Source organism: Doryrhamphus excisus, chromosome 13, assembly GCF_030265055.1.
Source record: "Doryrhamphus excisus isolate RoL2022-K1 chromosome 13, RoL_Dexc_1.0, whole genome shotgun sequence".
Taxonomy (NCBI): Eukaryota; Metazoa; Chordata; class Actinopteri; order Syngnathiformes; family Syngnathidae; genus Doryrhamphus; species Doryrhamphus excisus.
In genome coordinates, this window is record NC_080478.1 from 16,533,793 (window position 1) to 16,545,913 (window position 12,121).

The 12,121-nt window shown below is 40.9% G+C and overlaps 3 protein-coding genes across 5 annotated transcripts; 2 read left to right on the forward strand and 1 right to left on the reverse strand.

Moving 5' to 3' along the window:
- The first annotated feature begins 253 nt into the window (after positions 1-253).
- tmed8 (transmembrane p24 trafficking protein 8) lies at positions 254-2,522 on the forward strand. Its single transcript, XM_058089992.1, has 6 exons — positions 254-403; positions 728-839; positions 913-994; positions 1,057-1,147; positions 1,224-1,517; positions 1,601-2,522. The coding sequence occupies exons 2-6, from the start codon at positions 730-732 to the stop codon at positions 1,816-1,818; spliced, it is 795 nt and encodes a 264-aa protein (XP_057945975.1). The 5' UTR covers positions 254-403; positions 728-729; the 3' UTR covers positions 1,819-2,522.
- A 973-nt stretch (positions 2,523-3,495) lies between these two features.
- On the forward strand, positions 3,496-10,310 carry zgc:163014 (uncharacterized protein LOC100038766 homolog). Of its 2 annotated transcripts, none has more exons than XM_058089983.1 (13): positions 3,496-3,657; positions 3,744-3,914; positions 3,983-4,088; positions 5,879-6,001; positions 6,073-6,186; positions 6,311-6,485; positions 6,561-6,683; positions 8,151-8,338; positions 8,404-8,600; positions 8,681-8,772; positions 8,857-8,911; positions 9,035-9,132; positions 9,879-10,310. In XM_058089983.1, exons 1-13 carry the CDS (start codon positions 3,596-3,598, stop codon positions 10,100-10,102), a joined length of 1,728 nt encoding a protein of 575 aa, XP_057945966.1. In that variant the 5' UTR covers positions 3,496-3,595; the 3' UTR covers positions 10,103-10,310. The 2 variants fall into 2 exon arrangements, with proteins under 2 accessions (XP_057945966.1, XP_057945968.1); XM_058089985.1 differs by having other exon boundaries at positions 3,983-4,076.
- Positions 10,311-10,392: 82 nt separating this feature from the next.
- gstz1 (glutathione S-transferase zeta 1) lies at positions 10,393-12,047 on the reverse strand. 2 transcript variants are annotated; one of them, XM_058089991.1, is made up of 9 exons: positions 11,890-12,047; positions 11,534-11,585; positions 11,397-11,464; positions 11,256-11,336; positions 11,054-11,179; positions 10,898-10,973; positions 10,755-10,807; positions 10,637-10,686; positions 10,393-10,571 (listed from the first exon to the last, which is right to left on the reverse strand). In XM_058089991.1, the coding sequence occupies exons 1-9, from the start codon at positions 11,917-11,919 to the stop codon at positions 10,445-10,447; spliced, it is 663 nt and encodes a 220-aa protein (XP_057945974.1). In that variant the 5' UTR covers positions 11,920-12,047; the 3' UTR covers positions 10,393-10,444. The 2 variants fall into 2 exon arrangements, with proteins under 2 accessions (XP_057945974.1, XP_057945973.1); XM_058089990.1 differs by lacking the exon at positions 11,890-12,047 and adding an exon at positions 11,663-11,862.
- Positions 12,048-12,121: the final 74 nt, after the last annotated feature.

Sequence of the window (12,121 nt, forward strand, 5' to 3'; positions counted from 1 at the left end):
TGTTGAATTTGAACGTGATAATGTTGTCATAGCAACAGACTGTACAGCACATTTATGGATGGATCCTTGTCGATATTGATACTGATTTTTTTTCAAAATCACGAAAATCAACAATTTAACATAAATAAAATAATATAAGACTAGAAGAAAACGTACTTGTGAACAATTTAACACAAAACATATGGCATATTTAGCGAGATGATACATACTACACGAAATATCGCGAGAAGATAATTTTTACTGCATCGTTACGCTTGATGTTCTACTTGGACGGAAACACGGAAGTCTCCAAATTCCCAGCACATCCGTCACATGACTCCCCCCGAAATGGACGTCTGTATAACGGTGGCCTGAGTTGGACTCAAATCGTCCAAAGTTGTCACATTTGTGGCATTGTATCGTGGTAAGCTCAATTTTGTGTCCACTTTATGTGCTGCTTGCAAATCCTCTTGTTTTTCAATTATGCTAGCTTGTGTTAGCTAGCAAGCTGCCATGCTGCTAAAATCTCATCGGTTTAGAACGACTAAAACAAAAGCCACATTAACGCATCATTTCTATAATATTTAATAAGCTCGATTAAGCGATAAATAAAAATGTGGCGAAGACTTGTTATTTCACAGTTTCTCGCTAGCAGATTGTTGGTTTGTCCCTCCCTGTCATGAGGAGGGGCGGGGCTTCATCTTTTTCTCAGCCAACGCACACTGTGATGTTTGTCCTGTCTTTATAGCCATGGAGAGATTGGACGCCACATCACAGCTCCAGTCGCGGCTGTCTTCGCTGTCTTTCTCGTCTTTTCCGGGAACAACATCCAAACGTTGCGAGAGCAACCCGACGGACAGGTGAGCAGCTTGTCTGGACCTTCTCCATGTTTGTGCTCTTTGGTGCTATTAATGTGTTATGTGTTGACTTTAGCCTCCAAAACACAGACCTCTCCAAGAACTTAAGCCAGCCCACAAAACAGGCCGATATGGATGCATCTAAGCAGGAAAAAGAGGTAATTTAATATGCATGTTAATGTGATATTTACAGTATAAATGTCTTGTTTATGAATTGGAGGCTCACGACGAGGCCCCTGCTGAGACTGCCTCGGGGGACCAGGGTGAGAAGAACAGTGCGGGGAACCTTCCCCTCGCCTCTGAGATGAAAGGTTAGTCTGTTGTCATGTTTGATGCTTTGATTCATGCAGGACACAGGTTGAAATATCTTACTTTTATTTCCCGCAGCTGAGATGCCGCCCCTGAAACCCCCGTCGACATGGACATCTGCTGCCCTCAAAGACCTCAAGGCCAAGCTACGAACGGAGAAAGATAGCGTGGTGACGGTGTACCGAGGCGACATCATGACCGTGCACGTGCCCACTGTATCGGAAGCTAAAAAGGTGTGCTGGGAATTTGCCACAGACGGCTACGACATCGGATTCGGTATCTATTTTGATTGGACTCCTGTCACGAGTCGGGCGATCACCGTGCACATCAGCGAATCAAGTGACGATGAAGATGAAGAGGAGGAGCTAGAAGGTCAGCTGGCGGTGTAATGTTAAAAAAAACACACACACACACACAATGTGTTTACTTTGTGGTTTTTGTCATTTCCATTGCAGCTCCCGTCACCAATGGCGATGTGGAGAAAGGCTCCAAAGCCCAAAGCAACTCCAACCTGGTGGAGGTTATACCCGTATACCGTCAGGACAGCCACTTGTCCGTGTACGGCGGCACCCACGACTTTCCGGGCGACGGCACTTACCTCTTCAAATTCGACAACTCCTACTCCCTATGGCGAAATAAAACACTTTACTACAGAGTTTATTACAGTGCCTAAAATGCCAAATCTTTATGAATGTATGATTTAGAGAAGGAATTGAATTACTGTCAAGAATGCTAAATTATTTTCAGTTACATATATACTTATGATACAGAGGTTACATATTAGCATATCTATTTTTATCACTCAGCTTGTGTTGCCAAATGGTAAACTTGACAAAGCCTTTCTTTTGCATCTGTGCCGTTAATAGAAAACTGTGACACATCTCTATGGTAGCAGTGATCAGGAAGACCTACTTCCTACTTGCTCTTCAAGTGCTCTGAAGACGTTATTTACACATACTTTTTTAAAACCATATTATTTAATATACCGCTGCAACGTGTTATTACGGGACATAAATTAAGAATGTACAATGCAAGCGATGACAGATAATCCAGTGTGTTTTTTTTAATGACAACTCCAAGCCACTTGTTATCACATGAAGCTCTTATTATGTAATATTGATTCAATATTTACATATGCCTGGTCCCCTGCCTTTTAATTTGCTGTTTCAGAGGTTGATTAAATGTAGTTTGTGCACAGGTCTACTGGCGTGAAGGTCGCTGTGTTTGTACGTTCTGTGTGTCGACCGTGCTTTTGTTCAATAGTTGTCATTTCAAACAGTCTCGTGTCATTTCATAAGCTTCCTATCGTGTGCAGTACTGTACCTTACGATGTTATAAAATTTATATTCCACAATAAAGATAATATTGTCTACTGTGCGGTGTGATTAATCCTTGGGTGACGTCTGAAAATGTAAGCATAATTAGACAGATGGTAAGCCAGCCTGTCCGTTTCACTACATGTGACATCCCTTTAGAACTCAGTGCTCCGCAATTAGAAAGTCCCCTGTGCTACCATTAAATGGTGGCGTTAAGGGGAGTGATGTAACAGATGCTGATGAAACAGCTTATATTAAGGTATTCCCACATGGCCAACAAGGCTTGGGCACAGGGTCACCCACATCATACTGGATTTAAAAGACATTGTGGACAAGATCACAGAAGGTGGCATGCATATACAGTACATGATGGCCAATCAATGTTGTGTAGTTTGTTGTTCCCTCATTTAGTTGGGATTTGGTAATGTCATTAAAAATGAACGCTCATTTCCTAGGACATTCACAAATATAAAAAAATGCAAATATTAAAAAGATACATAGCATATAATACAGTAGGCATATATATATACAAGATATATAAAAAAAACAAAATATTAAAAACATTTAATATATTATCTGAAAAAATTAAATAAATATATATGAAGATAAAAAATGAACTCTCATTTCCTAGGCCATTCACAAATATAAAAAAAATTAAATATAAAAAAAGCACAACATATAATACAGTAGGCATATATATACACAGAATATATTATTAAAAATACAAAATATTAAAAACATTTAGTATATTAGAAAATAATTTTATATATTATATATATATATATTATAAATTATATATATATATATATATATATATTATATATATATAAATATAAAGATAAAAAATGCACTCTCATTTCCTAGGCAATTCAAAATATATATAAATAAAGATAAAAAATATATTACAAAAATACAAATAATAAAATAAAATATGCAAGCGACATTTTTTTACTGTTTTTGTTAAATTGTATTCTAACATGTCAGCTGTGCGCCGACTAATAGATTAAAGGGACCAAGTATCAGGTGTGAGTACTTCCTTCTTCTCAGCCAATCAGAAGTCACGACACGAGGTCGCTATTTTATGACTCACGAAGTTCAGAAACATTATTATTTGACATATACTTCCATATTTTAATGGGAAAGCTCAACTTTTACGTCCTTTGGTCCCTCCGCGACGCTCCTCGCCAGTTTATCAGGTACAGTTCGTAGCTATCGGCCTTCTTGTTAGTCAGCCATCTTTACCGAAGACTGCGATTTTTTTTGTCATTGATGGTGTACACAGCAAGTCAAACCGAAGATGCTTCCACGTCCACGTCCCGCTGCCTCTACCCAAGCAGCTGGTTATCTTCGGTTTCGGCGAGTGGGGGTGTAGCGAGACCACCATGTCTGTGGAGGTAGTGGTGAGTGCTGACGTGCTACCTCAAAACATAGGAACGCTTACATCTCAAGCTAGGTACGTGGACGAGTCAAGTTGTTGTTCCACAGTGGAAACAGGGTGGACAATTCCCTCTTCTCCTACAGGTGTCTGACTTTTGAGGGGGAGTGGAGCTCTGACATGATGTCTGTGGCAGCAGAGAGAGGGAGGAAAGGAGTCTATGGCAAGATTGTACTCACGGTGTGTGGACAGGTGCTTCAATATTGTCTACTGTATATGAGATCTGATATGTAAGATGGATGACTCATACTAAAAGTATAATGGCATACTTTTTACTTCTCTTGAGAAGATATACAGTTACTGTACAGGTGGAACTCCACTCCCACCTACATACTGCTGTGTAGGTCTAAAAGCTGCATAAACCCCTCCACAATGCAACCCACCCCCTTCCTAGCGAAACAGGCATGGGTTTCCAAAATGTAGAAAAGGCTAAAATCTCGATACAGAGATCGGTTAATAAATATTTGTATAATGTAAAAAAAAAACAGTGAGCTAGCATTGTTCATTTTAAGAAATGCTGCAAATGTTTAAGAGACGTTTAACACTTTACAGAGTCAAAGATATCATAGGAAATATTACATATTTTCATAACAGTGGTTTTCTTTGGCGGGTTGCACGGTGGAGAGTGGTTAGCACGCAGGCTGGACAGCTCGGAGACCTGAGTTCGATTCCACCCTCTGGCATCTCTGTGTGGAGTTTGCATGTTCTCCCCGTGCATGCGTGGGTTTTCCCCCACATTCCAAAAACATGCTAGGTTAATTGGCGACTCCAAATTGTCCATAGGTATGAATGTGAGTGTGAATGGTTGTTTGTCTATATGTGCCCTGTGATTGGCTGGCGACCAGTCCAGGGTGTACCCCGCCTCTCGCCCAAAGACAGCTGGGATAGGCTCCAGCACCCCTGCGACCCTCGTGAGGAAAAAGCGGTAGAAAATGAATGAATGAATGAATGTAAAAAAAAACAGTGAGCTAGCATTGTTCAACTACAACCTGGAACTATTAATGCTGACACCTATTGAAAATACAGCATTTTAAGAAATGCTGCAAATGTTTAACAGACGTTTAACGCTTTCAAAGTCAAAGATATCATAGGAAATATTACATATTTTCATAACAGTGGTTTCTTTGCCGGGTTGCACGGTGGAGAGTGGTTAGCACACAGGCCGGGCAGCTAGGAGACCTGATTTCGATTCCACCTTCGGGCATCTCTGTGTGGAGTTTGCATGTTCTCCCCCGTGCATGCGTGGGTTTTCCCCCCACATTCCAAAAACGTGCTAGGTTAATTGGCGACTCCAAATTGTCCATAGGTATGAATGTGAGTGTGAATGGTTGTTTGCCTGAAGACAGCTGGGATAGACTCCAGCACCCCCGCAACCCTCATGAAGATAAGCGGTAGAAAATGAATGAATGAATGGTTTTTGGGCGGCACGGCGGTCGAGTGGTTAGCGCGCAGACCTCACAGGGTCAATTCCCAGGGTTCAATTCCACCCTCGGCCTTCTCTGTGTGGAGTTTGCATGTTCTCCCCGTGCATGCGTGGGTTTTCTCCGGGTACTCCGGTTTCCTCCCACATTCCAAAAACATGCTAGGTTAATTGGCGACTCCAAATTGTCCATAGGTATGAATGTGAGTGTGAATGGTTGTTTGTCTATATGTGCCCTGTGATTGGCTGGCCACCAGTCCAGGGTGTACCCCGCCTCTCGCCCGAAGAAAGGTGGGATAGGCTCCAGCACCCCCGTGACCCTTGTGAGGAAAAAGCGGTAGAAAATGAATTAATGAATGGTTTCTTTGGCCTCAAAAATGTTGACATTAATATTATATAGTCAATTTGTGGGGCAATAAACATTTGAAAATGAACCTGCATTATTTTTTTGTGACTGTTTTGTCCAGTCATATTTTTTAATTCCATGTTAAAATCTTGCCTCTTTCTCGTGGTACCAATCTCGTGCATCATCTCGTCTTTTTCGTCACTTTTTCTAATGTAGTTTCAGGATACAGGCAGCATTCTGAACAGTAGTTCTTCGGTCCAAAGGAAATGTTTATTCCCAGAGCAGCTCAGCACCACTGATCTCTCCTGTACTTCACACCAAAGTGCTGCAGAAGACACGGTGAGCCCGCTGGCTTGAAAACACTTCACGTGTGCTGTATGGCTCCAGTTCACACACCTCCTTCCTGGTAGGTAACCCCCAACTCCTCGCAGTTGGGCGACAGTGTTTGCTGTGGCGAGATCCAGGTTCATAAAGTTGACACCAGCGATTCAGCCTTTGGATGTAAACCTTCTCTCTGGCCTACGGTAAGTGTTTTGCAGTATGTGAGTCAATAAGAGTCTCTAAAGGTACAATTAACACAAATGCAACACATGAAGAAAAAATAGATTTTTTTGATAGTGTGTTTTATTTTGGAAATTCTTCCAAAAGGATAAGACGCCCAGACGGACTCTCATCAGCAGGAAAGGTCGCCTGACATGGAGCTCGGAGGAAATGGAGGACACAGAGTGCATAGGCCGAGCTTCAACTCCCAAAAAAAGGAGGTTGTTCAGGTTGAACAGCCAGGAAGAAATGACTTCGCAGATGAAGGAGCAGGACAGAGCAGGTCAGAAATTAACACATATAAATATGTTTACATCTAAAAAAATATATATATATATTACACACATTTTTGGTTCAGTGTGTCCGTCAAAGCGTTGGAGCCACACCATGTGCCTCAGTGACCTCGACACTGCCATACTCATCGGAGGGGAAACTATGGAGCAGAACTTCTGTGAGGACTCCTTGTGGAAGCTGGAGTTAGGTAAGAAGGTCAAGATACGACCTAGATGTTTGGGAGAAAACCAAAAAAACAGACTTACTAATGAGGATATAGTGATTGTCCAGCATGGAAGTCGTTCTCCATAGCTTTTCCGAAATCCTCCCATGTCCGCCAGAGCCGCGGACTGCTTGGCCTGCCGGTACGTGTCTCCTGCCTCCGGAGTCCCATGGGCCTAAAAAGCCTGATAGAACTGGGATTACCAACCTACCACCCTTACACTGGTCGCCAGCCAATCACAGGGCACATATAGACAAACAACCATTCACACTCACATTCATACCTATGGACAATTTGGAGTTGCTAATTAACCTAGCATGTTTTTGGAATGTGGGAGGAAACCGGAGTACCCGGAGAAAACCCACGCATGCACGGGGAGAACATGCAAACTCCACACAGAAATGGTGGGATTGAACTCGGGTCTCCTACCTGTGAGGTCTGCGCGCTAACCACAAGCCCACCGTGCAAAGAAACTACTGTTATGAAAATATGTAATATTTCCTATAATATGCCATCTTTCACTCTGTAAAGCGTTAAACGTTTGTTAAACATTTGCAGCATTTCTTAAAATGCTATATTTTCCATAGAGCGAGGTTCGACTCTAACATCCCTCCAGAGGCGGTGTACACCCTGGACTGGTGGCCAGCCAATCACAGGGCACATATAGACAAACAACCATTCACACTCACACCTAATTTCAGTTTGTTTGGGTTAAAATAAGATATGGAAATAAATGGCCGTTTTCATTAACCACTCACCCACCGTGGAGCCCGCCGAAGAAACCACTGTTATGAAAATATGTAATATTTCCTATGATATGCCATCTTTCACTCTGTAAAGCGTTAAACGTCTGTTAAACATTTGCAGCATTTCTTAAAATGCTGTATTTTCCATAGAGCGAGGTCCGACTCTAACATCCCTCCAGAGGCGGGGTACACCCTGGACTGGTGGCCAGCCAATCACAGGGCACATATAGACAAAAACAACCATTCACACTCACTACCCAATATAGTAGACATAATAAAACTAAGACGTACTAAGTATGTAAAATTCACTTAAATATGCATTTTTTTTTTTACTAATAGGCCACAAAATGGCAATTTATTTCGAAAAACAATGAGCGAAGACATGAAATTTGAAGCGCTAAGCGGCGAGGGCCGACTCTGCACAAATTACATTTCTGCACCTTATTTTGTTTGATCTCTCAGGGGACGATAACATAGAAATGAAGCTTGGATATAATTTTTAATAGTCAGTGTACAGTTTGGAAAGAAGTATAAATTTACTGTTTTCCTGACAATGTAGTCAACACACAACTGTTATCTAGCAAACACTACTCAATTAATCATTAAGTTTGGATTTTTCCCACCTAATTTTCACTAATGACGGAATTCCGGCTTTTCGACCTGTTTTTCCATTGTCATAGCCCTCATTGTGTTGCCTCTGTTTCAGCCGATGACCTCTGGTACCCGATGAACTCCTCCGTATCCGGACCTGCACCACCTTGCGCCAGAGGACTCTCTGCAACCTTTGACCCAGACTCTAAAACCATCTTGGTATACGGTGGCCTGAGGGAGGGTCAGCGCTACAGCGAGCTCTACATCCTAAATACTCTGACCTGGAAGTGGAAGCTTGTCACAGTGAGTTTGTCGCAAGCTGTTGGCAGCTAAACGCTAAGAAATTTTGATATTTTGCTCCATTTTAGGCAAAAGGGAACATTCCAACCCTGGCGTATCATTCTGCAACTTTTTATAAGAAGGAGCTTTTTGTCTTTGGTGGGGTTCATCCCAGCCAGTCTTCCAGGGAGAAGTTGTGCAGTAATGCTTTGTACATCTTCAACCCAGAGTTTGAACTCTGGTATCAACCTATTGTCGAGGGGGACAAGCCTCTGCCTCGCTTTGGGTCCGTATCGCCGTTATCATCAAAACAACCATGTGACTTATTAATGGTCTATAATTCGATATTAATTATTCATCCAATAGACATTCAACTACACTCCTGTCCCAAAAGCTGATCATATTTGGTGGCCGAAAAACTGCAACCTACCTAAATGACCTCCATATTTTAGACCTTGGTAAGATTATTATTTTTTTATTGAATAGAATTATGTATTCATGTTTGCACAGATGTTACATTTTTTTTTCTATTCCGGGTGAAGGCTTCATGGAGTACACAGCTGTGAAGTGTGAGAACATGCCGCCACTGCCTCGAGGGTGAGTGTAGCAGTGAAGTGTGAAATGTGGTCCATGTTATGATAAATACTGTATTTCAATATGTCGGATTAGATGTCTTCCCACTACTGTTTAACAAAAATATTCCTACGTGTACTTGAACAGGTTTCATGCTGCTCTCCCAGTTTCAGACAACAGGATTGTAGTGAGTGGGGGATGCAGCACATTAGGAACCTTGCAGGATGTGCATGTCTTCAATACTGGTAAGTACTGTAAAAAAAAAAAAAAAAGAAAAATATATATTTTTTAAATATAAAATATTTTTATATTTTTTAAATATAAAAATAATATAATATAAATATATATATTTTAATAATTTTTATATAATTTTAATTTTATATTATAATTTATATTTTTATATTTACATATATTTTTTTAATTTAAAAAATATAATATAAATATAATATTAAAATATATATATTTTTTTATTTTTATTTTTTGGAACCTATTTGTGCAGACTTCATTTAAACATTACAGGGTCAAAAATTGCACAAGTAAAAATAATCTAACCACTGAAATGTACAACAATAGTTGTAAACGACAAAGGCACACTGTCATAGCCGACTTACTTATTATAATTATATTAAAATAAATGGAGAAGCTCGCATTGATTCAAACAAAAGCAATAGCCGATTAATATTAATAGAATGGTGGTTGTTTCCCTTATTCTTGTGAGAGCTACTTTTTCATAATGAAAACGGCCTTTTATTTCCATATCTTATTTTAACCCAAACAAACCGAAATTAGGTGTGAATGTGAATGGTTGTTTGTCTATATGTGCCCTGTGATTGGCTGGCCACCAGTCCAGGGTGTACCCCGCCTCTGGATGGATGTTAATTCGTGTGATGAACAAAGCTATTCTATTGTTTTTTGGAGGGATTTGAGTTTTCTGGGCTCCACTGTACAATCATTCCACACACACACACACATTGCTTGGCTTTGTGTTCAGACACCAAAATCTGGAGTTCCGTGGTGTCGTCCGAGTTGTGCTCCAAGCCCCGTGCTGGACACAGTTTGATCCATTTAACTTCAACGACCTTGGAAGACTTTGAAACGCACAAGCAAGATAAAGCTGTCAAAGTCCAATGCACGCTGCTGCTGTTTGGTGGCTCCGACTGCTCTGGTAACTTCTACAATGACACAGTTCGATGCACGGTGGAGATTCCCTTATGATAAAAGACCAGTTTACCTCGGAGGTACACAAAACAGGACATCTGTTTTTAAAACATGCTTCATGTTAGCTTTACTTCCTTAGTTATTTTTCTGCAGGCTAGTCCATGCTTCCGCCAAGCAACTGATATGATGGCACACTTTGAATAACAAATGTGTCATTTGCATGTTTTTCACAGTTCTCATGTGCTGGTGTTGGTCGTTCAATATTGATATTAATAAATGACGATAACTATTTTTAAAGTAAGCATTCCCGTGTTGTTTGAAATAACTGCAAAAATAATGAGGTTAAGTTATGTTCAAAGCATTTTATTTGGCGCATAAAAAGCCATATCCCAGCATGGGCTATGCTCGTAGTTCAGCAGGTGTGTCTGGCTGGCAGGATGGATGGCTCACTTGGAAAGCTTCCACTTCAAGTAAGCTTTGATTCAGCCTTTGGATGGTTGGATACAAGCTCATGTCCACTTTAAACCTGCAGTTTACAAACTGGTTTTAGTGGGATATTATTAAATGGCATTTTATGTTTTTACAATATACCTCTCTGCGTTGTAGACTTGTGGGACCAGACAGATGTCAGCCATGGATAGCTAAAATGGTCAAAGGACTTCATGTGTCATGCTCTCCATTATCGGGCTGTTCAACAGAAAGCTCTTACCTCATCGCCGACACAATATTTCCCAGCCGTTTGCTTCAGTATAGGCTCAAGAGCTGCATCACAAATATCAAATATGCATGTGGTTAATATTCAAATGCTTTGCTTAACTGGGTGGTATGAAAGGAAAAGTGGTGCACACAAACCGTCGAATCCGCGATGAATGAAATGCTGCGCCCACTGCACCTTCTCTGCGCCAATCTTTTGGATCACGTGTAGATTCTGAAATATTCCGAAATGATGACCTCACAAATCTCAGCTAAAATAGGCATAACTTCTATAATGAATAAAACTCTGTTCACCTGCAAAGGTTGTATCCCAGATGCAATGAGATCACTTATCATGCGAACCTGGGCCCTTTTCTTTGGCTCTGATGGCAGAAGGCGAGGTCCTGGTCTGGTCTCATCGATGTACTGGATCACTGCCAACTATAGTATAAAACACTAAGATCTGAGATGTAAAAAACAATGGTGGATGAGAGGTTTTTTTGGGGGGGGGACTCACTGACTGAGAAAGGGTGATGCCGTCAATTTCAACTGCTGGCACTTGCTGCATCGGGTTTAAAGTCTTGTACTCGTGTGTGAGCTGGAAAACACACATTTGTTCCTCAAATGTTTGACTTCTCTTGTGCCATTTATACTCTACCTGCTGCCCTCCATCTTTGATCAGGTTGACAGGTACTTGGTCATATTCAATACCTTTCAAGGCCAAAGCTGCACAAAAAAAGCTTTAGTATCACCATGGTAATGTAATATGAAAATGGAGACATTCTAATAACTTACCAATTCTTACTCTCCATGAGCAGGAGCTTCTGAAGTATCCATGGAGGACAGGCTGTGTGAACACAAGGGTAGACAACAGATTATGATTATGTGCTCCAGATCATCCTTTAAATGTCCTTTTTATTTCACCTTTAATTGCTCCGACATAGCTCCTCGGTTAAGTTTTCCCCCAAAAGTGGAGCTGCGAAAAGTTCTTACCACAACCACGTCCTCAGCCAGCCAATAGGATGTGTTCCTCACATCCCTCCTACCTACTCTTTGGTTCGTGACTAAGCAGCACGAGAGCTGCATCTGCTTTATATTAGCCGCTTTGTGCAAACAGGACAAACTAGCAAAAAGTCACAATCAGGAATTACCTTTGTCAGAAGAACCCACGACACACGCATAGTCTTTATTTTAAAGTTTCCACATTTGTGTCGTTAAAAGTTGAATGTGTTCCTTTCACCCTGTAAGAGACTGTAAGTGATATTTTTGTAGCAAGTTAGTTCGATGTTTTGGTACCTTTTTTAATTAAAACAAAACCCGGAAGTTTTGCTAAAGTGTTTGACTCACTGGTTGGTCAGTGTCTGTAGTTAAGGCGGGAGTTGA

Excerpts from the sequence above, each read along its gene's own strand:
- tmed8 (XM_058089992.1), top strand. The coding sequence starts at position 730 with ATGGAGAGATTGGACGCCACATCACAGCTCCAGTCGCGGCTGTCTTCG. Across the intron at positions 995-1,056 it reads CATCTAAGCAGGAAAAAGAG|GCTCACGACGAGGCCCCTGC; the intron begins GTAATTTAATAT and ends TATGAATTGGAG. Across the intron at positions 1,518-1,600 it reads TGAAGAGGAGGAGCTAGAAG|CTCCCGTCACCAATGGCGAT; the intron begins GTCAGCTGGCGG and ends TTTCCATTGCAG.
- gstz1 (XM_058089990.1), bottom strand. The coding sequence starts at position 11,824 with ATGCAGCTCTCGTGCTGCTTAGTCACGAACCAAAGAGTAGGTAGGAGG. Across the intron at positions 10,974-11,053 it reads CTGGGATACAACCTTTGCAG|AATCTACACGTGATCCAAAA; the intron begins GTGAACAGAGTT and ends GGAATATTTCAG. Across the intron at positions 10,808-10,897 it reads CATTCATCGCGGATTCGACG|CTCTTGAGCCTATACTGAAG; the intron begins GTTTGTGTGCAC and ends TTTGTGATGCAG.
- zgc:163014 (XM_058089983.1), top strand. The coding sequence starts at position 3,596 with ATGGGAAAGCTCAACTTTTACGTCCTTTGGTCCCTCCGCGACGCTCCT. Across the intron at positions 4,089-5,878 it reads TACTCACGGTGTGTGGACAG|TTTCAGGATACAGGCAGCAT; the intron begins GTGCTTCAATAT and ends TTTCTAATGTAG. Across the intron at positions 6,002-6,072 it reads AAAGTGCTGCAGAAGACACG|GTAACCCCCAACTCCTCGCA; the intron begins GTGAGCCCGCTG and ends CCTTCCTGGTAG.